Source organism: Ursus maritimus, unplaced genomic scaffold (assembly GCF_017311325.1).
Source record: "Ursus maritimus isolate PB19 unplaced genomic scaffold, ASM1731132v1 scaffold_24, whole genome shotgun sequence".
Taxonomy (NCBI): Eukaryota; Metazoa; Chordata; class Mammalia; order Carnivora; family Ursidae; genus Ursus; species Ursus maritimus.
In genome coordinates this window covers 23946673-23973932 of record NW_024424897.1, presented here as the reverse complement: position 1 = coordinate 23973932, position 27260 = coordinate 23946673, and the positions used below count along the sequence as shown (strand labels likewise).

General features: G+C 46.7%; 1 protein-coding gene across 4 annotated transcripts; it reads right to left on the bottom strand.

Annotated features, from left to right (window-relative positions):
* Nucleotides 1–531: 531 nt before the first annotated feature.
* Nucleotides 532–26032, bottom strand: CALCOCO2 (calcium binding and coiled-coil domain 2). 4 transcript variants are annotated; one of them, XM_008688280.2, is made up of 13 exons: nucleotides 25935–26032; nucleotides 18851–19040; nucleotides 14116–14218; nucleotides 13831–13964; nucleotides 12250–12375; nucleotides 9321–9409; nucleotides 8897–8966; nucleotides 8156–8278; nucleotides 7798–7884; nucleotides 5208–5303; nucleotides 3176–3311; nucleotides 2094–2122; nucleotides 532–1560 (listed from the first exon to the last, which is right to left on the bottom strand). In XM_008688280.2, the coding sequence occupies exons 2-13, from the start codon at nucleotides 19028–19030 to the stop codon at nucleotides 1387–1389; spliced, it is 1347 nt and encodes a 448-aa protein (XP_008686502.1). In that variant the 5' UTR covers nucleotides 19031–19040; nucleotides 25935–26032; the 3' UTR covers nucleotides 532–1386. The 4 variants fall into 4 exon arrangements, with proteins under 4 accessions (XP_008686502.1, XP_008686510.1, XP_040496695.1 ...); XM_008688288.2 differs by lacking the exon at nucleotides 25935–26032 and adding an exon at nucleotides 25834–25855; XM_040640761.1 differs by lacking the exon at nucleotides 7798–7884.
* Between the last annotated feature and the right edge of the window lie 1228 nt (nucleotides 26033–27260).

Below are 27260 nucleotides of genomic sequence, written 5' to 3'. Positions count from 1 at the left end.
GAGAAAATGGAATTGCCTTTTTTTTTTTTTTGAGATTTTATTTATTTGGTCAGAGAGAATGAGAGAGAGAGAGCGGCAGGCAGGGGGAGAAGCAGGCTCCCCACTGAGCAGGGAGCCCGAAGTGGGACTCGATCCCAGGACGCTGGGATCACGACCTGAGCCAACAGCAGACGCCCAACCAAATGAGCCACCCAGGCGCCCCTGGAATTGCTTTCTCATCGTTCAATTAGGCAGATCTGGATGGAGGGAACTGAACCTAGTTCACAAAGAGTGCCCAAATGCACACTGCCCCCTTTCACAAAGTGCATGGGAAGTTAGAGCAAGCAGCCGGGGTCCAGATTGCTCAAACTAACGCTCCACCGCCTTCCTCTCCGTCTCCAGATCACTGCCAGGACACTCTTGCTGACTAGTTTAGACAAGTGAAATCGCTTGGTGGGCTCTACAATCCCTACAAGGCTGTTGGTTCCCCTTTTCTCAGAAGCTTAAAACAAAGGACCAGAAAGTCAAATTACCGAATTTAAATGACCAATGTCCCCAAAATAGGATGAGTTTATTTTTAGTGTTAAAGAGATTAACAAACAGTTCTCATTATTCTGACTTATCCATATTCAAACTCATCTGCTCAGAAAGTTGCAGACCCAGACAGTTTCTAACAAGTCCTACTGATCACTAATCATTAAGAAAGGACTTACAATAAAGGTTATGTGCGGTTATGTGCATAGGAAAGATCGAAGAGTAGAAAACGCCAAACAGAGGTATCCAGAGAGAAAGAAGGCTTTCTGTGACTGAAATATTTTGTGTTCATGGTTCAGGAATAAGATGCTTCTGCTGGGAGCTGAGAAACCAAGATGAGAAACCTTTGGTATCCCAACTGGATGTGAGTTCTGTGCGGTGGCATCTGTGGCTAGTTTAATCCTACCAGTGGGACAGAGAGACCTGAGGAGGAAGAGGAAGACATTCTCGACCTCTGCTCAGTCAGCAGCCGGAGGGTTAGGACTGCGAATACGCCCACGCCTGACCTCAAAGGGCACTGGGACACCTCGGAAAACGCATCACTTAGTACTCAAGTCAAGCCGGTTGTGAATGAAGGGCCAGCTCGGTGGCAGCCCAGGGCCCTTGTCCCGGGGACCCTCGGCAGGCTGGGCACCAGAGGCGAGGATGATGCAGCTAGTTAGTGATGTGAAAGGTGGTAACCCGCAAGGCTGGCCGTGACAGCCCCCACCACTATTCTGCAGAGAATCGACTGGACTCCACACTTGGGGCAGCAGGACTGATTAAATCCCTAGTAATTTCATGTTAGGCGGGGTCGTGGGTCACAGATCTAAGTAGAAGCAGGTTCTACTCTATAAAACTCGAGGTACAGTACAGAGCAGGAGGCTGGGGCGCTCAGAGAGTGTGGCAGAACACATGGTCTTCAAAGATCTGCTTCTCTTTTGCCGGGAAGGTCTTGTCACAAATCGGACAATTCAAACAAAGGCTCTGCGTACGCTGCTCCGCGGCGCCATCGAAAAGGTCATCAGCGAAGCCTGACTTGCAGGTGGGGCATCTCCTGACGCCGAGCTGGGAGGAAGAGCAAAGACGTCAGGACAGTCGTAAGCTCTGTGCGGCAGAGGCCACGTCTCCTGTTCTCTTATAGCCTCGGCACGGAGCACAGTGCTTGGCACGTGGGAGGGGCTCTAGAAGCAGAGGATGAATGAACGACGTCACATCTGGAGACGCTCACTGAGGCTTTCTCTACCCCAGGATTGAAAGGACCTTCTATTGTCAGAGCACTCCAAGAGCTTCCAGCCCAGAAGGGGCACCGGACATACCTTGCTGGGCTGGCTGGCTGCCTAGTTCACATATGCTCCCTAGTTCTGGCACCAAACTCAGCTCACAGGTGGAGGCCTACAGCAGAAAGCTGGTGGGCGACCTGGGCTTTCTTCTCCCCACCTCGACGGGCTCCCTCAGCTTCGGGTTTGCCCCCACTGATCCAGCTGACTTCTGGAGTTACCAGAATGAACCAGTTTCCCTACGGTTCTCCCACGAACTGGGGCAGGAAGGGGCATTTCGCAAGGATTTGATGTAGACAGGCTCATGATTCACATACTTACCAGGCTTGGGGCCGAACTCTCCTGGATACCTGAGGATCATGAAAAAGATTTCATTCGATGAAAGAAATACCACCCCTGGATTCTCCAGCTGTGCTCTAGCAGCTGGTTTTGTAACTCCCCTTGTTCCCTTTCTCCCCACGGCCTCTGACTCTCTCCTATGTACTACCATTAACTGCTGATAGAGGGGAGCGAGGTCAATGATAAAGGGAAAAGAGGAAAAAATCATGACGTGGCATTTTCGATAGCCATGTGTATGCTATAGAATCAGGAAGAAAAAAGCCTCTTTTCAGTATGGGGAAAATGAGATTTTAATAAAAACCGTCACGATTTAATAAGAAAGCAACTTGAGAATAGATTTTAAGACTGAAGCCATGCAAACAGGTATTTTTAAATGAAATGCTTAAAAATATTTTCAAAGAGAAAATAAATGTGTACCCCTGCCTGATGTAAAGATTTGGTTGTGACTCTTAAGAGAACACGACTGCTTTAAACTGTCCAAAGAAAGGAAACGAGGTCTTCTTTTGGAGACATAAGAGGAAAAGTTCCCTGTTCCCTTGTCCCTGGCAAGAACAATCTGACCCTCTGTCCTTGAGTGACAAGAGTGGTTTTCATCTCCATTTCCTGTCCTCCAAACCACCCCGGGGTCTCTGTGGGGCACGTTCCCGCTACCACTGGTCAGGCCATCCGACTGGCCGCCATAACTGCCCATGCCTGGGCGGCCTACCCCACCTCTTATGCTTCCATTTCCAAACCTTAATTAGCTTCCTCAGCTTTATACGTGTATATCTTCTACACAGACACATTTCCCTGATTTATATATTTGGAATATAGCCACGGGACTCAATTTGTGTCTGCTGCCTCTCGGCGAATGATCTGGTTTGCGTCTTCTAGATACAGATTTATTTCTCAATTAACACTTCTCGCCTGGCAATCTTTCTATCGGATCCTCGGCTTCTGCCCAGCAAGTCTTAACAACGAGACTGGACTTAATTAGCATCTCAGACCAAAAAAAAAAAAAAAAAAATTAGCGGGGGAAAGAGATGCAGGCAAAGGCCCTCTCGCTCAAATGGCAGCTGTCTTACCAGAATACGGGTTTCCGAAGACAAGTCCTGGGTTTTGTCCGGCACCTCCTTGATCCGAAGTAGGCGCTTGATATGGCAAAGAGTCAAAATCCAGACCCATGTAACTCAGCAATCTGCTGTTCTCCCTCTTCAAAAGCTGAGGAGAGAATGTTCAGAGACACGTTGGAAGACAACGACAAAGCATGGCCACAAGCAACTGGCTAGGGGATGCCCATTACGGGTAGTTCTCGATGAACATGTGGGACTGGAGAATCCCAGGAACCAACAAATCGTAATTCTTCTAAAGGGGAACAGCAGCCTCCGCACTCGGAAGATCTGAGCTCTTTATGCCTGAATTTAAATATATGCTAAATTTTGTTTGGATTAATGCAAAAAAGAATTTGAAGTCTCTAAAGGCATACCAACCCCGGTGGGGTACAAACGTGTGTGCATGTCTGGGGGGGCAGGGGCTCTATTAAGGCTGAAGCTGTCGCATATTACTGAGAGCAAAATGCTCCTTTTTGTCTCCTTCCTGGAACAATTTTCTCACACAGTGTGAATATTCATCTGATACAATTTTCCCTTCTTCACGTTTTATCCTTTCACATGGATATACCAACAGAGAGAGTGAAAGGGGAAGGAAGAGAGGCGGGGAATGAGGGAGAGAATGGCAGAGAACAAGCTCTAAGGACAGACAGCATGTACAAAGTTCTTAGAAAAAAAGTTAGAAAACTGCCCCTTCACATCTTAAGAGGGCTTTACTACAGCTCTTAAAAAAAGCTTTCAAATATCAGATCTTTCCCTCCCTGGTGCAAACCGTGTGTGTCCTCCCTCCCTCCTCCCACCGCCCCATCAGATTGTACCAGAAAATAGAGATTTCAAAGTCAAGCTCTGTTTATCTAAATCAAGAGGATGAGGACGACAGGACCGGAAACAGAGTCCGAAGGCCCCCACGATACTGAAAGGCATTGGCATAAATGACATAATTAAAGCTAGAGATGATCACTTGGGGGCACGGCCTGCAAGGGCTACAGAGAGGGCAGCGATGGGGAACCGCGGCGGGGTCGGTCTAGGAGCACAAGCCAGCGTGCACGCGCCCCTAACTCTGATGCAAGAGCAGCAAAGTGCCTTTAAGTATAGCTTTTTTTTTAAGTTTTTATTTATTGTTTTTAATAATCTCTACACCCAATATGGAGCTCGAACTCACAACCCCGAGATCAAGAGTCACAGGCTTCTCCAACTGAGCCAGCCAGGCGTCCCCACATGCAGCTTCTTTATTTGCTGCCATCGTCGTCAGTCACCCAAGAGTAGCTTGTGTCTAACCCGCAGCAGAAAATAAATATTGATTGGATGAATGAATGAATGAATGAATGAATGAAGGCAGAGCATTTTGTTAGGAGCCTTCCATGGGTCCGGCACTGGCATAGACCACCACGACTGCCCCGGTTTGGTAGCAGAAGAGAAGGAAAGAGTTGTGCTCAAGGAAAGGGGTCCTGCAGCTAGCCTAAGAATGACATAGGCTATCATTCCCCAAAGACAATACTTACAACAGGTGTGAGGTTAAAAGCAAAATGAATTACGTCAGATCTTCACCAGGGCTGTCCCTTTCAAGTTGACTACTGCCATGGCAAACAAGTTTCAGTGACAGAACCAAGGGAGGGTTCGCGGTAGATGAGGAAACCAGATTAAATTTACCCGTAGGAGCAATGGTCTCACCCACTGTCCCAGAAAGGGCTCTTTTATTTGGCTTTGTAATCACCACATCTCTGGGTCACCCTGCACCTTCTTAAAACCTTGGGGTTTCCAGGGGCGCCTAGGTGGCTCAGCCAGTGAAGGGGCTGACTCTTGATTTTGGCTCAGGTCGTGATCTCAGTGTAGTGAGACCGAGCCCTGCGTTGGGGTCCGCGCTCAGCACGGAGTCTGCTTTAGATTCTCTCTGTCCCTCTCCCTCTGCCCCTCCCCACCACACGCGCTCTCTCCCAGATAAATAAATAAATCTTTAAACAAAACAAAACGAAACCCTTGGGGTTTCTTCCCTGTTGCACACACTTACATCATTTTCTCTTTCCAATCTCTCTTTCTCTCTCTGCAGAACATTACAGATAATCTTGTTCTCACTCAGTGTTTTTGACAGACCAGCGTTCTCGTCCTGTCAAGAACAAAAAACAATCAGGATTCGGGTCACATATTGTAACTGGGACCCAAGGTGGGGCACAAGGGGCCTGCTGAAAATCTGGTTTCCCAGAGCGGCGGGACTGAGGTGGGGAAGCAGGCAGCTGGGGCGTGGAGGCCGCACGGTGGAGGCGAGACTGACTTGTGGAGAAGTGATGTAACAAAGTGCCCGAAGGCCTGGCCTGGCACCGACACGGTGATTTCTTTTGGTTTCACTGGTAGTGTAAGTGACCAAAGAGAGGAAAAGTCATAAGCTTGGGAAAAGCCCCAAGACTGACTTATCAGAATTAGGGATCGATGGAGCCCTATTTAACGGCACCCAACCACGGAAACAAGCCTCTTTGTCTTGAGTAAACGTCTCCCTCGATGTAGCGTGAGGCACTTAGGTCGGTGGGACACCCTCCCAGTGAGGACAGGCATCTGGATTCCAGGAACACTGAGGAAGAAGGAACCCCGGAAGGCATTTATCCGAGGGTCCAAGGAACCCGGACTGAGGCCTTGGGCGTCCCGGTGTGACGGGCTGACCTAACTTCATAAACCGCACGCTGCTCGGCATGCTTCCGTGCTCCCCATCGCCTACCTAGACAGACACGTGCACATACCTCACAGAAACACTTAAGCTAATCCTACTAGTTCTGGGTTTTTTTTTTCCAAGATTTTTTATTTGAACGCTGGTGCCCAAACTGCTGTGCGCTTCTAGCCGACCCTGAGGTAGTAACGCGAGGGGGGCTACCCGATGACAGTGCCGACTGCAGGCTCCCGGCTCCCCATCCCCATGGGCTCTTGCTGGCTCTTCTGGTCCTGCTTCACTTCCTCAAAAGGCAGAAATAAGAAAGGGCTCTCTGAGTCTGCATGGAAACCCGCTCGATGGTTACAAAAACCTTCCCTGAGACCCACGGCTGGACTGGGGCCTCCGCTTTTCCGGGGACCCCCAGACTGGTTTCTGGCCGCACGCTCCAACCCTCCTCTTTTTACCAGAAAGAGAACTGTTTCTCCTTAACAAGGGTGGGCAGACCACCGGGCTCGGTCTAAGAACCACGGACCTTTACACCCCCGGCTGCCTGGGCCCCTGATCTGTCACCTACCAGTTGCGCGGCGGCCCTGAGTTGCCTGATCTGTCTGTGGAGTCGCTGACACTCTTTGTACTTCTCTAAGAAGCAGGCTTTCCCGGCCTCTACCTTTGCCTTGAGGCGTCCCACCTCTTGCACTAACTGCTCCTCCACTGCCGTGCTCTTGTTCCCAGGCGCCTGAAGCACAAGACACACAGTCCTCACCGTCAGGGGCCCTTCGGGCCTGTGAGGAAGAAAGAACTGAGCCCCTGGGTCTGGAAAACTACTCCACGAAAACCCAGGAGACCCCGACCTGCCACAAGGAGGTGCAAACCTTTGAAGGGCTACAGCTTATTTAAACAGTGATTTCTCGGCTACATCAGAGGTCACCAACTCCAACGTGCCGCCAGGGGCCGGGCCAGTGACGGGGCTGAGTGAAGGAGCGGAGGGCCACGGGACAGTGGAGGCTGCAGGTGAGTGGAGAACACGCGCCCCATCTACAGGGAGCGGCAGCCACCCGGCCTGGGCATCGCTGCTGTGCGGGGATGCGGGCTCCACGCTGCCAGAGCCTCGAAGTTTGCAAGAAGCTAGAAATACACATTTTTTTAAAAATGGGAAATGTTCCCCTTTTTAGTTGTTGGTAACCAATTCGATTTTTGAAAAACACCATCTAGGCCACAGAAAACGTTTCTCTGGGCTGATCTTAACCTGTAAGTGGCTGCTTTTCTAACTCTGTTCTCCTCTTGATCATGCTGGACTATCTAGTAGCTAACATGCGGTAGGCAGCCCCTGGTTGACTGCGTAGTGGCTGAGTGAGTGCACGATACTGCACTCACTGCAGATACCACCTGACTTATAATCCCAACAGCTGGATAGCCTCCAGACACCAGGGTTCCTCATACCCTTCTATCAATTCCGAAAATGGGGCTTCCTGGTACCTGTCATCACCACGAGGCCTCTTCTCCAACAATCTGTTCTAGGAATTTATCAATCAATTAGGCTTTCATTACTATATTATTATAGCTAGCTCAGAATAATTTAGAATGATAATCGCTAGTATTATATTAATTATAACAAAAATGTTGACTGCTGTAATATTTTCTAACTGTAGAGCTCGACTTTAGAATCATTCATTTGTCTGCCCCCATGATAAGAAGGGGGTAGGGGTGACTCTGGGTGATTCTTGGCTCAAGGCTCTGGGGATGACAACCCGTCATGAAGTTCTTTCAATATCCCTCTGCCATTCATCACACAGTAGAAACGGCCACCTCTCCTAAACGTTTTGTAAGTTCCAAATATCTCTGTGTCCAGTGGTAAGCGCTATTCTCCTGTCTTTTTTATCCTTTCTGTCACCTGAAAATAGACCCTCTCCCTTCCTTCCTGCAGGCTCCCTCCCACAAAGCTGTCCAAAAACAGACGTGCCGTTAACTCTTGTTGTTTCTTCTTAGCAGTGGTTTCTTCCTGCTTCATCTCCTGTACGGTCTGCTCCAGCTTCTTCTGCTGCTCCCTCTGCACAAGAAACAGATGTCAGGGGCAAACACGGGCGTGCACACACTGGGGAAGGGCCTGCGGCGCTGACGAGCATGCAGCAGGCAGGGAGAGGAGCAAGTCCTCTCCTAATAGTTTCTGAGAAGAGCCGGGAGATCCCTCCTCTCCGATGGCTTCTTCTGAGACCCTTCCCACGGCCAGCGCGAGCCAGGTACGTGACAGAGTAAAGAAAGAAGCATGTATGTATTATCTCGCAAATGCCTAAAAATGTTGCTTCCATCCGTGACTCTACCTGGTGAGTTAAAGTGAGGAGGAGCTGGCTATTTTCCTTTTTCAGAAGCTCCAGCTGCTCTGTCTTCTCTTCATCTCCCTGCACAAGCTTCTCCATTTCTTTCTCTTGAGTTGACAGCTGGGCCTAAAGCACAAACAGTGAATATAACCAAGATATAAAAGAAAGCAAACTGAACAGGAACGATGCTGTTTAACGTACGCTAACACAAAGACGTGCGTGCTCCTTGGCAACTCCCAGCTGCCAAATACCCCTCGAACGCCCACTTCCCAGCGCTCCCCCCCAGCCTAGGGGTAAGACTCGACTGAGGACAAGTCAACAAACCACTCTTTGGGGCGCAGCTTCCTAAAACCAGGATTGTTTCAGCTGTTACCTGCTTTACGTTCTAGACTTTTTTTTTTTCATTCTAGGCTTTTGAGAAAGACTTGGCTTCAAAAGATTTTGTAGCTAAACGAACACATTTTAAAAGCACTGGTAGAGCTGACAGTTCTCCATCGTAAGAGTTCATGATAAATATAAACTCAACAAATTATTCAGTTCCTTGTGGGCTGGGACTATAAAAGTAATGGTGTGTGTGTGTGAGGGGGGGGTCAAGAATAGAAAACCCCGTGAACCTTTAGTCCGACGCCCTGAAAGGTCCAGTTAGGCACTCACTACAGTGAAATGCATCTTTCTCGGGCCACCACGGAGGAGTGATGGCCAGGATAAGATGACACACTTTGGCAAAGGTTTGGCCTCACTGACCTGGAGCTGATCCACTCGGACTCCCATCTTCTCATTTTCTGAGGACACCTTCTGGTTTTCTTCTTTCAGTCTGTGGAGGTGAAGAGGACTGCGTGAAAAATACGCTGATTCCGGGTCAGATGCCCCCAGGCCTTCAACAATTTGAGGCCGCCTTGGCCCTAAGGCTGTGGAATCAGTTTAAAATCCACTCTTCTTCAGTCCTGTGTCGGCTTCCTGACCTCACACTGCACGTATTCGACACTTCACATGAATACCTGAATTCAGGTGACTTTGCTTACCATTCGGATACTAATTCTCCAACTAGAATCATACCTACCACTGCCGCAACAGGAAGACTATTCTCGAGCGAATCCGGAGCTGGAATCTGACCCCGCCGCAGGGCGTCGGGAACACAGCAGACCCCCCCACCGAGAACCACGCTCACCGAAGCAGCTCCGTCTCCCAGCGCTCCTTCTGCGCCTTCGCTCGCTGATCCGATTTCTTACTGGTGCTCTTTAAAGTTTCCAGCTCCTCCTGCAGATTGAGACGTCAAAGGAACAGACCACGTCTAAGACAATTTTTCATATCTCAGCCAGCCGGCAAATATTAACTGAGCATTGACTCCATGTCACGCACTTATTATATGTAACGACACGACAGTGAACGAAACATCCAAGTAAAGCGGTTTCCATATTAAAATGTTCTTAATCTGTTCTCTCCACTAAACGCATTCACCTTAATTTCTCTTCCACCAGAGCTTGTATTTGTTCATTAACTCATTTAGCAAATATTTAATGAGTGCCTATGAGGCACTGTTTCTGCACTGCGGACACAGCAGCGAATGACATAAAGTGGCTTTTCTCTTTGAAAGATGCTGTCCGACAAATCCACGAACGCCGCAAGCGTCATTCAAGTTCAGAGGCCACATTTAAAAAAGTAAGAAGAAACAGATATGCTTCATTTTACTAATAGTACATTTAACCCAATGCATCTAAAATATTGCTTCAGTAGGTAAGTAAGAAGAAAGTATTTTATTTTTTGCACATTCAGTCTTCAAACTCCGATATATCCTTTATGCTCACGGCATATCACAAGGCGCTGTGTTTCAAGTGTTCGAGCGCCACAGGTGGCTCGTGGCCCCCGTACTGGGCCTACACGTTTGCTTTTTCTTTCCCAGCTTCATTCTGCACTGAAGCCAAACTTGTGCGTCAATACCAACTCCTGCTTTTAGCTCCAAGATTTATAAATTTATCATCTTTTAAAAATAATTTTAAAAAACTGTAGGAATATGTACATAAAATTTTCCAACTTAATCATTCTTTTTTTTTTTTAAAGATTTTATTTATTTATTTGACAGAGATAGAGACAGCCAGCGAGAGGGGGAACACAAGCAGGGGGAGTGGGAAGGAAGAAGCAGGCTCATAGCGGAGGAGCCTGATGCGGGGCTCGATCCCATAACGCCGGGATCACGCCCTGAGCCGAAGGCCGACGCCTAACCGCTGTGCCACCCAGGCACCCCCGACTTAATCATTCTTAAGCCTACTGTTCAGTGGCATTAAGTACATTCCCATTGTTGTGCGACTGGCACCACATCCTCCCACAGAAAACTAGTTTCATTTTGCACAACCGAAGCTCCATACTGTGGAAACATTGTCTCCTCATCCCTCCCGCCCCCCGCCGGCTCCTGGCAACCACCATTCTACTTCCTGTCTTTATGAAGTTGACTCCTCCAGGTACCTCGTTAGAGGGATCACATGGTATTTGTTTCTCTGTGTCCAACCCAATCTACCCAGCTAATGTCCTCAATGTCCATCCATTTTGTAGCATGTGTCAGAATTTCCTTCCTTTTTAAAGCTGAATACTATTCCATTGTTATCTACACGCTAAACCATGTGCGTCCATCTGTCTGTCACTGGGCTGCCTCCACCCTTTGGCTGTTGTGAAAGATGCTGTTATGAACACGGGTGTACTAGTCTCTCTTTCAGAAAACAAGTATTATCAATCCCTCTTTTACAGAGAGGGAAACTGAAGTTCAGAGATGTTAAGAAATTTCTCCTGCTTCATCAATAGTAAGTGGGACAACCAGTCTGTGTGACTCCAAAGACGGGGTTCATAACCGTTGTTATGGTCCTGGCTTCCCGGCTCTAAAACACATGGGTTTTCCTGCCCATTTTTATTGTTTGTAATTTTAATTCCTAAAAAACATGGGTTTTAACATCAAAAAAATCTGAGCTCATATCCAAGCTCCTTTCAAAGTCATGAACTGACTGTGACATTGAGCAAGTCACCTAACCTCTCTGAGCTGCTGGGTGGTTGGGATTAAGTGAAGGGATCCGCTTAATCACAGTGCCTTAATTACAGCGCACATGGGAGGTGCTGAATAAATACTGACTTCTGTTATCATGACATCTAGTAGTGAGTCGGTAGGAGAGCTAACCCAAGAAGCCAGACCCTCTGACTCCTTGGCTAGAACCTGGCAGGTGAGCTGTAGGGCTCCTGGACAGACACCGGTTCCGGAGAGATTGTGAATTACATCTCTGCCACCTCTGTTTGTTATCTCACTGCCTGGAATAGGCCGGATCCATAGCCCGGACCTGTCACCCACACTCTACCAGCCCGGGGCTGAGGACATCACAGGTATTTGTGTGACAGCAGTGTATACAGAACAGTCTGTCTGGGAGTCAAGAGAAGGGGGTCCTGACCCAGCGTGATCACTAAACTGACCTCTTCCTCTCTCCTCTGGGCCTCAGTTTGCTCGCCTGTAGATCAAGGGCTCTACAGATGGTGACTGCCAAGGTTTGCATGTTCTGGAACTTCTAAGGTTATGACCTCGGTGTGATTAGTTTATAGTCCTTGGAGAAGAATCTCCTCTTTAGCTCCCTGCATTATCAACTCTCATTTGCCACCTGCTGATTGGAAGGATGTTTCAAAAGAGAAGTCGCTGAGAGTTTGGAAACCCTGCAACCTTGCTTTTATACTCCCTACTTTCTCGATGTCCACATTCTAGTTTATCAAAGCAAACAGTTTACATTCTACATAGGACTAGGAAGAAGCAGTCAGACTGCCTGGGTTTGAATCCTGGCCCCATCACAGATTAGCCTATAAGAGGTTATGGACCCTTTTAAGCCTCAGGTTACTCATCTGTAAAATCGGGGTAATAATAATACCTATTCCAAAGTTTAAATAAAGTAATCCACATAAAACTTTTAACACTATGCCTATTCAAAGGCATTAATATAAGGCAGTAAGATCACAAGCAAAACAGAAGGTGGAGCTTGATAAGAGACACTATTCAGTCCTGACCTCTGTACTCCAGGTTCATGGTTTTTGTTTGTTGGTTTGTTTTCAGGTTCCTGTTTAACTAGCAGCCATACCTCCTTCTTGTGGAGTTCAGCCTGCAGGTCTGAGTTCTGCTTCTGGAGGCTGACACAGCTGTCCTTCAGCTCCTGGTTTTCCTTGCAAAGCTCCTTATTGTGCTGCTCAATTTCTTCCACCTCGCCCTACGAAAGAGCATCCCATGAATTCATATTTGACCCTTTGTAGCTCGAGAGATATTCAAGTCCCTCCAGCGGAACATTCCCATAGGCTGGGAGGCTGAGGGTCTGGCGGATCCCCACTCACACGGCGACATCTGTGTGCCCTGAACGGGAGCACCTCCTCAGTAGGTAGGGAGGGGGTGATGTAGGTGCGTCTGTGTAATGGCAACACGGAGCCTGTCATTACCAAGTAAGAAAGACAAACAAAATCAAGGTCATAAAGAGTTAAAAGGGGGAATGACAGAAGAATGTAGATTCTTCTTGCAAACACTTAGTACTGTTTGTCTCTCTTAATGGACTTAGCTCCCCGAGGCCAAGGACAGCAAGTGATTTAATCAATTCTTCACTGCCTACGGCAGTGCTGGATAGAAAGGTGTCCTGTGAAGTAACTCAGTGAATGAATCTCATACTCGTATATGACAGGCTCTGGGTCAGAACTGAGAGGTAGGGGCGCCTGGGTGGCTCAGCCAGTTAAGCGTCTGCCTTCGGCTTGGGTCAAGAGTGCAGGATCCTGGGATCAAGTCCCACACTGGGCTCCCCGCTCAGCGGGAGGTCTGCTTCTCCCTCTCCCACTCCCCCTGCTTATGTGCTCTCTGTCAAATGAATAAATAAAATCTTTAAAAAAATAAAAGAACTGATGGGGACTCTGGGTGGCTCAGTCGTTAAACATCTGCTTTCGGCCCAGGGTGTTATCCCGGGGTCCTGGGATTGGGCCCCGCATCGGGCTCCCTGCTCTGCTGGGAGCTTGCTTCTTCCTCTCCCACTCCCCCTGCTTGTGTTCCCTCTCTCGTTGGCTGTCTCTGTCAAATAAATAAATAAAATCTTTAAAAAAATAAAAAATAAAAAAATAAAAGAACTGAGAGATACAAAGCACATCTGGTGTGTCCCTCCTCAAAGGAGCTTATAAATTCACTGTGGTGGTAAGATTGCAGACGGCCAAAATTAAGCAACTGGAAAAGTTAAGGGAACAACTGAATCCCAACTGAGTTACAGCACTTTTATAGAAAGGAGAAATCACTTATTGTTGCGATTCTTTTCAATGTTCCTAAGTCATTCCTGAGTAGGTTTGAGTGGGTACTGTATACATTTCTCCCAATAGTACCTATGTTTTTTTTTTAAAAGATTTTATTTATTTATTCGACAGAGATAGAGACAGCCAGCGAGAGAGGGAACACAAGCAGGGAGAGTGGGAGAGGAAGAAGCAGGCTCCCAGCAGAGGAGCCTGATGTGGGCCTCGATCCCAGAACGCCAGGATCACACCCTGAGCCGAAGGCAGACGCTTAACGACTGAGCCACCCAGGCGCCCCCCATAGTACCTGTTAAGACATTCAGTAAAGGCTTATGGATCCAAATTCCACCCTATCCTGAAATGACTACTCTTAATGGCAGGAAAGGATTTGAGGTGAGATGTTTACAGACCTGAGTGGTAACGACCAGGATGTCCTCCTCATTTTCTGGACGGAACTGGAAAGGGATACTTGCTCCCCGGACCACACCATCCTGATCCACATAGCAGAACTGGTAATACTCATCATCCTTGGGCAGGTAATAAGCTGAAAACACAACATGATTTTTAATCCAAAATAAGGTCTGTTAAGAAAACTGAAAATCTGGAAGTCTTTTATCTGCCCCAGAAAGCTTAAGCTCAAGGGACTTAGTCTTAGCTGCTGTCTTCAAACACGTTTGATCCAGTATTTTTCTCACCTTTGAACTGGACTTCCTGCTGTTTGGCTGATTCACTTCTTAGGTCAGCAGGCAAAGCGACCCACATGAAGGTGTAATACTCACGGGTTGTCTTCCATCCCACCTGCAATGACAGAAGGCTCTCATTCAGCATCCAAACGCGCTCAGGGCAAAGTCCTTATTTGTGCTAAGTCTTCTTAAAATGCACTTACTTCTTATTTGTTTATGTGAAAATACAATAGAGTGAATCCATTATGATACGTGGTACAAGGTCTGAATACAACTAGAAATTGGCACGCACACATAGTCCAGAATGCCCGGCTCAGGAGGAAATGAAAACTGACCTCTCGACACCCGGGACAAGAGTTCCAAAAATTCTATCACCACATCAGACAGAGAACGGCGAGTGACTGGGGAAAACAGGGAAGACAATTCTGGGGTTGTGGATCTGATCCTGCTACCTTCTCCCAGCAGTGCTCTTAGAACTTCTTTATCAGGAAGCCCTACTGACCCGCCATCTCCACGGGTCCGTCCTCTCCTGTGTGCAGGCCAGTCTTGTCACCCACACTGACCTGGTTATACTCGTGCGTTTAAAAAAATGCTGTCTTTGAATCATGTGCATGTGGGAGTGGAGGGGCAAAAGGGTTCTTAGATGACGAGGTAGGTCCCATATAATGGAGTCCGGTCTATAGATTTTCATCGGTGTTTTTCTTAATGTGTGCTTAATGTAGGCTTTTTGGTGACAAAGATACAATAATCTGGTGGTCATGGAGGCTTCCTCTAGGTCTTGAGTGCAGTAAGTCATGATATAAGGACACTGAAGAATATGCCTCAGAGCAGAAAGCTGGCTAAGTGGAATATATTCTCAGTAAATGTGAAGAGGGGTGAAAGATGGCTCAAATCGGATCCAGAAGATAAGGGCACACCAGAGAATAGAAAGGGAGCCATTGTGTCTTCGAGGGGAGAACACTCAGCAAATGAGAAGTGAAATTACATTTATGGCCAGATTTTGACCCTGCCTGAGCCCAGTGGGAAGAAAAAGAACTAAAAATAAATTCCATTTTTATATATGAAGGCATCCGTGCGGGGTTGCAAAGGCTACATGAAAGCTCATCAGAACATACCAGGGCATGTTTTAGTGTCTCATTAATACACACCCCATTGCTGTAAGCATCTCAGAGCCACCGCGGCCTGCGGCGGTACAGGAAGCAGGGATTTTATGGAGTCTTCATTCACATCCTGGAGTTTCTTAATGCACTGTGACCAAAATATCATCTGGGAAGGCCTGAGAATTACTGCAGTCTGGGAGCAAGGAAACAACTTCTGGCCACCTGCAATTTCTGGCCTTGGCCCCTGCCCCTGAGGGGTCCCAGTCCCGTGGCATGACATGTCCCCTCTCTGGGAACATTTCAACGCCCAGGGAAAGGGGAACACGGAGCACGGGATTGTGCACTAAAGCCAGGAAAGCCAACTCCCACTTCCGTTAGGCTCTCTCATTGCTGGTAGCTTTTGCTACATTGAGAAGACACAGCATACAGCACGTTCAAAAACAGTTCACAAGCGTCCTCTTGGTGCCAGGAAGGACCAGTGTCAGGACTGGTGAGGAGCTGAGGAATATGGGTGAGACTGCACTGCAAATGGTTCAGTTGATGGAGCATGCGACCTTTTTTTTAATAGAAAAAAAGAAAAAAAATGTTTTTAAGTGATCTCTACCCCCAGTGTGGGGCTGGAACTCACAACCCTGAGACCAAGGGTCACACACACCACCGACTGAGCCCGTCAGACACCCCAAGCACGCGACTCTTAATCTCGGAGTTGTGAGTTTGAGCCCCTTGTGTGGTGTGGGGTTTTTTAAAAATAAAGTTAGAAAGAGGAGCGCCTAGGTGGCTCAGTGGGTTGAGTGTCCAGCTCTTGATTTCGGCTCAGGTCATGATCTCAGGGTCGTGGGACTGGGCCCTGCGCTGGGCTCCGCACTCAGCGTGTGGTCTGCTTGACATTCTCTCTCTGCCTCTGCCCCTCCCCCCTGCTCGCTCTCTCTCTAAAATAAATAAATAAAATCTTTAAAGAGAGAGAGAGAGACTACACTACAAGAATACCAGGTGAGCTTTCCAAGGGAGATATGAAAGACAACACTTGAAGTCAACTCGTAATTTTGTAATTTACCATCTGTTGTTCATATGAATTCAGCAGAATAGGAAAAAAAGCAGAAGTCTAGCAATCAAACAAACCTGATCACCACTTAGTCACTGGGAAAGTCACCATCTTGAGTATATGCATTTTACTCATCTGTGCACAAGAGATAACGCTCCCTATCTGAGGGTGCTGCTGTGCTGTGAGGCTCGGTTGGAAAACACACACACACACACACACACACACACACACACACACACACAACCAGAAAGACAAAGCACATCATATGTTCTCAAAAAGTTTGTGTTCTCTTTACTAGTCCTAAAACTTTCTTTCAGGCTCTGGGTAGCTGTTCAAGTCAATAGCTTTATGGACAGTGAACACGAGAGGCCATTTTTTGTATTAACGGTTTTCCTCAAGGAATCATGGTGATACCTCTGAAATGCATGAAGCATTCCAAATATAAAGGCATTTTTCAAAAATGTTTTTAAACATTTGTTTTTAAAAAGTCTAAGATTTTCATTTGGTTTATGGTCAAGCCCTCACTGGAAGTTGCTAAGTCCTCGGAAAATACAACCAGTCTAGGCAAAACAGAAATACAAGTTGCAAAAAAAAAAAAAAAAAAAAAAAAAAAAGTTAGATTACATTTCAAAGGAAAATAAGCAACTTTTGAATTGTCCTCTTTGTAAATTATCTATATCTGCACTGTCCAGAATGATAGCCACTAGTCACATGAGGCCATTTAAATTTATTTAAATTTTAGTTAATTCACTAGCCACATTTTAAGTGCTCAATAGCCACATGTGGCTAGAGGCCTTCGGACTAGACGGTGAAGGTATAGCTCCATCGTCGAAAGTTCTACTGAACAGTTTTGCTACATATGAGGAAGAAAAAAACAACAATCGTCTTCCAAAATAGGAAACACTCCAGTGTGCCAGTTTTCTATGTCAGGACATCCTTCAGTCTAACAAGTCAATATCCTGCAGTCTCAGGAGATGGCCTGATACTCGCCAGTGTCTCTCTGGTCGTCTATTATCCCTGCCTCTAAACACCAGCTTCCATGGCTCCATCAGTTATCTTGGAATTCCAAACAATTAAGGAAAAGTAAGTCTACGAGGGACGTGAATAAGCACCAGTTCCTTCACAGTGCAGTCGAGAATGATGTCTGATTTCAGAACGAACAACATTGGCAAATAAGCACATGACATACTGAGGTGTCAAAACAAAGGTCACTGACGTTGGAACTCACAGTGTAAATTACTTAAATTTGACCTTTATCTCCTGTCTCTGGATATAATAGGAAGATCTGTCATTACGGGGTGTGTATGTGTGTGTGTGTGCATGAGACAGAGAGAGAGAGATGTGAGGGACAGAGAGACACAGATGGGGGGAGAAAGGAAGGCAAAGAATGAGTTGACTACAATAAAAAAAAAAGTAACATTTCTGTACTTGAACTGGCAGGGTGTTAGATACTAGAAGAGGTCCCTGAGGGACCTCAGAAAATTTCTATCCCTGGAAATCTTTACAAAGAAGCAAGTCATACTTATTCAGGAACAAACGTCTTGGATGCAGGATGTCAAACCAGGTAACTTCTCAACCTCCTTTTTATTTATTTATTTATTTATTTATTTATTTATTTAAAGATTTTATTTATTTATTCGACAGAGATAGAGACTAGAGACAGCCAGCAGGGGGAGTGGGAGAGGAAGAAGCAGGCTCATAGCGGAGGAGCCTGATGTGGGGCTCGATCCCATAACGCCGGGATCACGCCCTGAGCCAAAGGCAGACGCTTAACCGCTGTGCCACCCAGGCGCCCCTCAACCTCCTTTTTAGATATGTAATACTCATACTAAAACAAATTAAACACTCTTCTAAGTAAGAAAGCAATGTTTAATTAGTCACAGAAATTACATAAGGGGCCACTCATCCCAGTCAACTCATAGATGAATATTTCAAAATAGAATAATTTTAAAACATTTACATTTGGCCTTTGAAAGCATAATAAAACTTGGGGGCTATATGATTTGCCATCTTATTTTGGCTTGTGATTGAAATTAAAACTTGAGTCCCACAGCACATGTTGGTATGTGAAGGGGGAAGTAGGGAAGTACCAGGGAGTTTAGTTTAGGATTTTAAAATTGGCCAGGGGCGCCGGGGTGGCTCAGTCAGATCGTGCCTTCAGCGCAGGTCACGATCCCGGGGTCCTGAGATTGAGCCCTACGTCGGGCTCCTCAGCTCTTCTAGCTCTCCCTCTGCTGCTCTTCCTGCTTGTGCACGCTCTCTCTCTCCCTCAAATAAATAAAATCTTAAAAAAAAAAAGGGGGGGGAATGGTCAGACCCCCCACACACACACACAAGTGTGTGTGGGGCACCTGGTTGGCTCAGTCAGTTAAGCGTCTGACTTCAGCTCAGGTCACGATCCTGTGGAAACTCCTCGCTCAACAGGGAGTCTGCTTGTCTCTCTGCAACTCCCCCCCAGCCTCATACTCTCTCTCAAATACATAAAATCTTTTAGAAAAGGCTAGACATAAGAGGCAAAGTGCTTATAACACACAGACGGTCACACACTCAGGTAACGAAGAGTCATCTCTAGTTCCCAGTCACTTGGCGCTAATTAACCACTTACTCTAAAGATGCCAATCCAGTCCTTTCGGCGGGGAATGAAATGCTGCGTGAGCGTATAATAGCATGTGACATCCCCTCCGGGGACATAGAACTTCTCCACGCTGTTAAAGATGACTTGAGAGAAATGACAATGATCCAGCAAGACAGCTGATGTGGGGGGATCTTCTACTGTCTCTTCCATGGTGGGCGTCCTGTTGTGAGATAGAGGATAGAATAAGGCTCAGAAAGGGTTGTCTGAAACATTGGGAGATTTCTGGGCTCTCACCCAGGGAACATTCCATTCAAGGCAAGTCAGGAAAAGCAAAAGCCTGACAAGGATTGAGATCATACAACTTGCTTTCTGTTTCACTTTGAGCCATTTTGCATTCATAGCTTCCTATGCTTTAAGAACTTTCCAAGAATGTCTTTGATCTCCACCACAGGCACCACCACCCTCACATACCTTTACTCTCTGCTCATAGCTTGTTTGTGCCACTCCTTCTAAATGCCTTAAATAAGCAAGGCAGCCTAGGAGAAAACAACCTGAGCTGGGAATGGTAAGATCTAGAGGCTTGATTTTTCATCCCAACGAGTCCTGTGACTTCCTGAATATCAATTTCTCTAGATTTCTGCTGCTCCATTCAGTTCCATTTATCCTACAATTATTGAGTCTTTGCACGTATGTATTAAGACACTCTGCCAGGAGCTGGGCATGGGTGCAAGAAGAAAGGTAGGGTCGAGAGCAGATTATCTGACATGCACCCGTGACAAAAATGGGTTCTGAAACCAGAATGGTGAAGTTCAAATTCCAACCTCACTACCTATTAAATGCATACGCCTGAGCAACTCACTGAATCAGCTAGGCTCTATGCTGTTCCCCCACCTGTAAAATGGGGCTATCAACACCTACGTCATTAACTGAATAATGTAAAGTCTACAGGCCTTAAATCCCTACCTGCCATAGAGCCCCACAAAGTAGAAAGATGTAGAATGACAGAATAAAGTACTAGCACAGTCTGCAAGAAGAAAGGGCTTGGCAGACGTTAGTGATTTTCTTAATATTGGGGGGTGTTTTGTTTTGTTTTCTGGCAAGAGTCTTTGCCCTTGTAAGGGTCCCAATGCAATATGGCAGTTAGATGAGGAACCAAGGGACCGACAAATGGACAGAATCAGTGCAAAACACTCTTGGGTTCAAAAGAGGGAGAGATGCAACTGGCTAGGAAAATGAAGAAGAGCGTTGAGGGGTGAGTAGAGTCTTGGATAAGCCCTCCAGGAAGATAAGCCTTTGGGCAGAGGGGTGAGGAAATTCCAGGTGAACGAAATGGCATGCATAAAAGCAATGGAAGAGAGGGGCGCCTGGGTGGCGCAGTCATTAAGCGTCTGCTTTCGGCTCAGGGCGTGATCCTGGGATCGAGCCCCACATCAGGCTCCTCCGCTGGGAGCCTGCTTCTTCCTCTCCCACTCCCCCTTCCTGTGTTCCCTCTCTCGCTGGCTGTCTCTCTCTGTCAAATAAATAAATAAAAATCTTAAAAAAAAAAAAAAAAAGCAACGAAAGAGAGAAATGCTGCCCATGTTTGGAGGACAGCAAGTAAGTTGGATCCTTATTTATTTATTTATTTATTTATTTATTTATTAAAGATTTTATTTATTTATTTGGCAGAGAGAGACAGCCAGCGAGAGAGGGAACACAAGCAGGGGGAGTGGGAGAGGAAGAAGCAGGCTCCTAGCAGAGAAGCCTGATGTGGGGCTGGATCCCAGAACGCTGGGATCACGCCCTGAGCCGAAGGCAGACGCTTAACGACTGTGCCACCCGGGAGCCCCATGGATCCCTATTTATAACACTGGGGATAGAACCTGTATTTCACCTCTGCAGGTCACGGTACAAATAAAATGTGATCAAGGACGGCAAACTAGGGGCGTCTGGGTGGTGCAGTCGTTAAGCGTCTGCCTTCGGCTCAGGGCGTGATCCTGGCGTTCTGGGATCGAGCCCCACATCGGGCTCCTCCGCTGTGGGCCTGCTTCTTCCTCTCCCACTCCCCCTGCTTGTGTTCCCTCTCTCGCTGGCTGTCTCTCTCTCTAGCAAATAAATAAATAAAATCTTTAAAAAAAAAAAAAGGATGGCAAACTATTTGGGAGGTAAAAACGATATAGAAAAGAAACAAGAAACAAAAGTCTTTCGAATTGTTGAGATCTGACACTTCCTGCCTCTCAAAAGTCACCTGCTCCATCTTCTAAATGCTCCCGGGGTCTAACATTTAGTGAGTCCACGATCCTCAACCCAGGGTTTCATTGGGAAAGGGAAACAATATTGCGGCTGTATCCAGCAGCTGAAGGAGGGCTGTATACAGGGGACTACTGTATGATACCTTACAAATTCGGCTGCTGGAACATGTTGGAAGATTGTATACAACTCGATTTTTAAAAATAAGTACAATAACCAAAAAACCACAGCCCTTCTAGTGCTGCCTGAGCCTACTTATTTCCTGGTTTTATTCTGAACGCTAAACAACCAGGCCTCCTCTTCCAACTCATCTTGTTGTCAATTTTCTTACAGAGAAGGCAAGGGGTCTTTGGCGGCACTGAACCGTCTATTCTTGGGATTGCACTAAGGAACTAAGAAATGTATTAGCGTTCTGGTGTGTGACACAGTTTGCCACATCCTTAACCTCAAACCTCAGATCAGTTTTTCTGAGGAAGGGGGAGGTCGCATTCCAGTCTAGGTCAGAACTAGTTCCTCATACAAGCTGTTGTCTGTGTGATGTCTTGGATGCTGGGGCGGCGGGGGGGGTGGGGGTGAGCAGGGAGATTTCTCAGCTTGCAGACCCCTCTCTTTCCTAGGCGTCTCGAGTCTTACTGAGGCCGGCATATCCCCTCTGTCCTCAGCCTGGAGCAGCATTTATCTGAGCTTGTGAAATGACTTAATCTGTTGTCTGTGGATCATAAAGAACCCTCACGTAAGAGGGGCTTCAGGGCCTGTCTCTCAACTAACCTAAGTACCCAACTCCCTCTTCTCGTACTTGGGAACACTATCACCCCTGCACACACAACATGCTGCCTAGCCCAAAGTAACTGCTGATTATTCCCTGAATAAGTGAAATGCATGTGAGTCATCAAAAAGCGAAAGGAAGGGGCTTTGTAGCTAAACAATGGTGTGAATGACCGTGGGGCTGATTCTTTTTTAGGCCCTACTCTTCATTTGTTGGGTACCCTTAGAGAGGCTGCTGTTGCTCAGCTTTCTCTTCTCTAAAACGGGGTGAAGACATGATAATCTCCGAGTGCTATGTCAATTCTTGGTATGGCTGGTTCAGCTGGCAGGGCTGGTTCAAGTGGCACAGTGCCAAAAAAACAAAAGGCACAGATTTGATTTCCTTAAGGACCCATAAAATGCACACTCCATCACCCACCTTCTACACACGCAAACTCTGGCAAGCTGTTTTTGCAAATGGATGTTACTCTGAAAGGCACGACCAGCCAAGGGTATGAAGGCTTCGTACACCCTCTTTCCTACTAGAGAAACAATCAGTCTATAAGCTCACGAACAGAACACTGAAGAAAGGACACAAAGGAACTCATGTTCTGAGGCTTGAGTGTAGGTACAGCCAGTGGAAACTAGCTCTTTTCATTCATCTGAGTATCAAATCATCTGTCTGGAAAAGTCAAAAGTCTTGGTTCCTTGCTTATCAAAAATATAAGACTCCATGACGTTTCCCATTTCAGAGATCTCATCACCTTTCCGGGATGACTCAGAGCACACCTAATGGCTCTCTGGGTATTTGGAATTCACTTGTTCTTGAAACAGGAAACTCTCCTCTGCTGGGACTGGGGAAGGGGTTGAGGAGGCAGCAGAGTGGAGAACAGTCATGGCTTTGCTTCTCTGCTTCTTACCAAAGCTGAGGACAGAAAAGGCCACGGGTAAAAGGCCATGAGCATAACCATGTTGATCTGAACCGGGTCAGCAAGAAGGTACCTCATTTAATTTTTCTTGGAAGGAAGGTATTTACTACTAATTTTTAAGGTCAGTGATCCTTAAAATCCTTTCCTCCCTCCCAGTGATTAGGTTCCTTGGGAGAAATGGGTTCTGACAATGGTTGGGGCAATCACCTTGCTGTCAAAGCGGTCCAGAAAGGACTGTTCATGGAGGGGGCAGAGGATATGGAAGAAAAACTAGAATGATTTAAGCACCAACTTCCCCTTCAACCACTCCCCCCACTACAGAACCTGTCCGCCATCCATTTCTAATTCTGACGATACCCACGGAGGGGAGTGAAAAGGAATAGAAAAAGAGCAAAAGTTAAATTTAGAAGCCTGGAGAGCTACGGAGTCATGAAAAAGCAGTGGGATGAATTAGGCCCCCTAGAAATCATGGGATGATATTCTACCAAATTCCCTCCTCCTACCCTCACGCCCAAGACTAGCCACGTGAGGACTGCGCAGGGAAAACAAACAGGGATGTCTAAAAGCAAACCACTGAGTAGGGGAAATAATGCAGAGAGTCTACAAACTGTCAGAAGCACTTTACTTGGACTCTGATTTTTTCAGCTCCGTTTCCAAAAGGATGAAGGTCCTCAGAGGATGTATGCGATAACAGGCAATGTGTTTTAAAATGAGTCCCCTGAACTGGCTTCTGGCTTCTAAGAACACCTGACACATTTTCATCTAATGAGCTTTTCAAGCCTAATATACTACTCCCAGGACTGTTCCATGAGGGCAGAGATTCTCTTACGTTTTCCTGAAGAAAAGGAAAAGCCAATGCTACTTCCGCTCTGAGTGCAACTGTAAAGTACACTGACAAGCTTTTTAGCAGAAAAATTTAAAAATATTATAAAGCTTCCCGGTTCAGATCCTAACAATGCAAATACTCAACCAAATCAATTCACCGATTTTCCTAAAGATTTTCCCCGTGTGCTGAACCATGAAGAAGAAATAATCTTACTAAAAAATAACCGAAGTTCTACCGTACAGTATGCCCAGCATTTTTACATTAGCCTTTTCTACCAGTGGGCACATGGTTAGAGAAATGAAGGCCATCAGTAGTTTATCTGGATTAGTTCACAGAAGGAAACCAAATGTGCCCAAGCCAAGAAGGAAATGCAAATCAATTCTTCATTTGAGAACAGTAAAAACAAAAGATACGCAAACAAAACAAAACAAAATAAAACAAAAAACCAAACCACATTTCATCGAATTCCTTCATCCTGCTTACGTAACTTTTGAAACTAGTAGCAATTAGCAAAATGGATGAACTGATTTGGACCCTACTCCTCCCGGGCCCTGGAAGACACGCTTGCTCAAAGCTACCCTTAAAGAACCTGGACGGTGGTTACTACGGCCCTGAGCAAAAGCAAAGACACACAGTCACTGGTCTTCAAATTATTCAGCCACTTGCTCTAATCCAAAATCTCCAAGTTCATTCTAGTTCTTTACCTAAAATCTTTCAGAGCGCCTTAGAGAACTTGTCTACCCCCGGGAGGCTTGTAACACTCCTCATTAACAACTGCTGGGATTGGCGGCCCTGCTTGTTTGAAGCAGGCCCTCAGCCACATCCCACACCAGCAGTGCCAGCAGTATGAGGGAAGGAAAGAAAAAAAGTTGTGGGACATGAGATGCAGGCAACCAGAAGAAACTGTGTGAAAGCCTCAACGCTGTGTCCTAATCCTCTATGTAACTTAGCTGAGATGGTACACTTTTTCCTTGAAAGGGGTGACTGTGCTAACCCCTGAAGTGACATGGGTAGTGACAGGGTTTGAAGTGCAGTGGAAAGGGATCTAGGGTAAGAGCCGAGGGACCTGGGTTCCTGTCTTAGTTCTGCCACTAACTAGCTGTGACATCTTGGCTAAGTCTCACTACCTCCCTTTAGGCCTCAGGTGTCCTCATCAGTAAAACGCATGGATCAGGCTAGAAAATCTCGAAGAAACTTTCCAGCTACAATGATGATCCTAAGTGAAAGAAAAAGAAAGTGAAAGAGGTCATTTTAACAGTCTCTCTTTTCATCTAAGGAAATAAGGAACCATGGTATTATATCAACAAGCACAAAGTGTTTAAAGAGCCCTAGATGTACTATCTGACTTGAAAGATAATACTTGTTAGTGCTATGTAACTCTCACCACCTTTCTTGGGGTCCTTTTCACTCCACAGCTGTCATATCTGCTAAAAGGTAGAGTTTCAGGTAGAGGCCCTTTGAAAATATCTGTGAAAGTAAGTCACCTGGATATTCTCTAATTATGTACTCTACATAATCTACAAAGACCTTAAAAGTCCTCTGTTTTAGATGGTTTTTGCAATCAGGGAAGTAAGTTACAATACATAGCATCTATATGATTCTACATCAGCTCCAGCAATAGCCACTTGTTGGCTTGCATGGGGAGCAAAGAATCCAAGTGATAGAAAAAAGTTAATATGCCCAGGAGGGGTTGAAATCATAATGGGGGGAACATTAGCCCCCAAATTAAATTGGGCTGATGGTGGCGGTGGGGAGGGGTTTCGGGAGATCAACGGTAAAGAAGCAGGTCATTACACTCCAGTTGCTCTTTCTTCTGCCTAGAATATCTCCAGTTACAGGAGGCCTCATCTGAAGGAAAGGGACTTTAGGGATCAGGCCTACTCATAGCCAGGGAAACTGAGGCCCAAAGAGAAAGTAACTTGCCTACGGTGACGGGACAGAGCCCCGCCTCCGCCTCGTAACGAACAGCGTTACTGATGCCGTCGTCAAGGACAGAGATTAAGGAACTACCAAGATCTTGGCCCGCCGGAGGGGGGGGGGTGGGTTTGACGGATGCGGGGGGGTTGACGCCGTGACGTCAAGACCCCAACCCCCGTCAGAGGGGTCCCTCCTGCTCAAGGAGCCTGCCACCCGGCCACAAACACTGAAGCTCTGCCCTCCTCGGGAGAAAACTGCCCCTCAACCCTCCAAGGCCGCGGACGGGACTCCAGGGGTGCCATGACGCCGCTCGCACTTACTGTCACCCTAGAAAGATGGAAGGAAGTGAAAACCGAAACCAGCCGCACCTCTGCCTGCCCAAGGTCCTTTCTGAAGAGTGGAAGTCTGAATTTGGGGAACACGAAGGCCCAACTGCCCCTAATAGCCCTACTTCACTCCAGGGACTCACCGGGGGTAGCAGCCGGCGTCGGCGCAACAGCAACAGGGCAGGCCAAGGGACAGGGGCGGGGCTAAAAAACCCAGGGGAGAGCCGATCCCATCTGGTCCCGCCCACTACGTCACAACGGCTACCAAGCCCCGTCCCCGCCGCTGTGCTTGCTGGGACTTGTAGTGCTCAGCTGCGCTATGTGGTTTTTCGCCCATCTCGAACAGCAAGCTCGTCCCAAGCAGCCTATTTCTTCCCCTAGAATGAGCCGTTTACTTACTTTGAAGAAAACCCCAGAACTTTATTTCTTTCAGTCCTGAACAAAAAAGGGCCATGGAGAGGTCATCCTCATTTTTCTCCTGCCTCTACGTAACACTTCACTAAGGGCCTTACAGATGAGACCCCCTTTGGCATTTAATCATCCTTCCGCCTGTCCCTAAAGGAGACCCAACAATCTCCCTGGGTGCCCCCGTTTCTGTGTTTCATCCTTCCCTTTCTATAAAGAAATTATTTTTTAGCATTCTCTGTCAACGTAGTGTTCTTCCTAATTGCAGTAAGAATAGACTCAGAATCCTGCTAAGTCAATTTGGAGGGAATTCCTTACCCTTGATAACTGCTCAATCCCTGGCATGTCTTCAGCAAGAATCCTGTTAAGTAGGTTCAGCCGTAATTCCCCCCCCCCATCCTTAATGTCTTCTCTTAGTACTTTTCCATCCGCTTGTCCTTTTTGTATTTGGAGTTGAGCACAATCTCTCTCCTCTATTGTGATGTCCCTATGGCAATACTCCTGGATAAAGTCTTTCTTAATGGTTTAACAAGTGTCAGAATAATTATTTCTTTAACACTGCACATGCTATCTATGGGTGGTTAAATTTAGAAATGCCTCTTCTCCAAGGAGTAGCATCCTTCTAAATCTGGAAAGAAACTTTCTATGCAAACTAACTGGGGAATTTACACCCCTAAAGACACTTTGTGCTTCAGGCAGGAGAATGAGCATTCCTTATAATGCCTTGTCACAAAATTGGTGGCATTCAACTGAGAAGAATGGATGGCAGGGGAAATAATGAGTAAACCAGGACTGGGGTTTCTTTCTTTCTTTCTTTCTTTCTTTCTTTCTTTCTTTCTTTCTTTCTTTCTTTCTTTCTTTCTTTCAAGATTTTAATATTTATTTGACAGAGAGAGAGACAGCCAGCGAGAGAGGGAACACAGGAAGGGGGAGTGGGAGAGGAAGAAGCAGGCTCCCAGCGGAGAAGCCTGATGTGGGGCTCGATCCCAGAACACCGGGATCACGCCCTGAGCCGAAGACAGATGCTTAACACGACTGAGCCACCCAGGCGCCCCAGGACTGGG

What these genes read in the sequence shown, in the direction of transcription:
- CALCOCO2 (XM_008688280.2), bottom strand. Translation starts at nt 19,030, where the DNA reads ATGGAAGAGACAGTAGAAGATCCCCCCACATCAGCTGTCTTGCTGGAT. An exon ending in CTGAACTCCACAAGAAGGAG is followed by an intron (nt 9,410 to 12,249) that starts GTATGGCTGCTA and finishes CTCAATCTGCAG; the next exon opens with GAGGAGCTGGAAACTTTAAA. An exon ending in CTTCGGAAACCCGTATTCTG is followed by an intron (nt 2,123 to 3,175) that starts GTAAGACAGCTG and finishes CATGATCCTCAG; the next exon opens with GTATCCAGGAGAGTTCGGCC.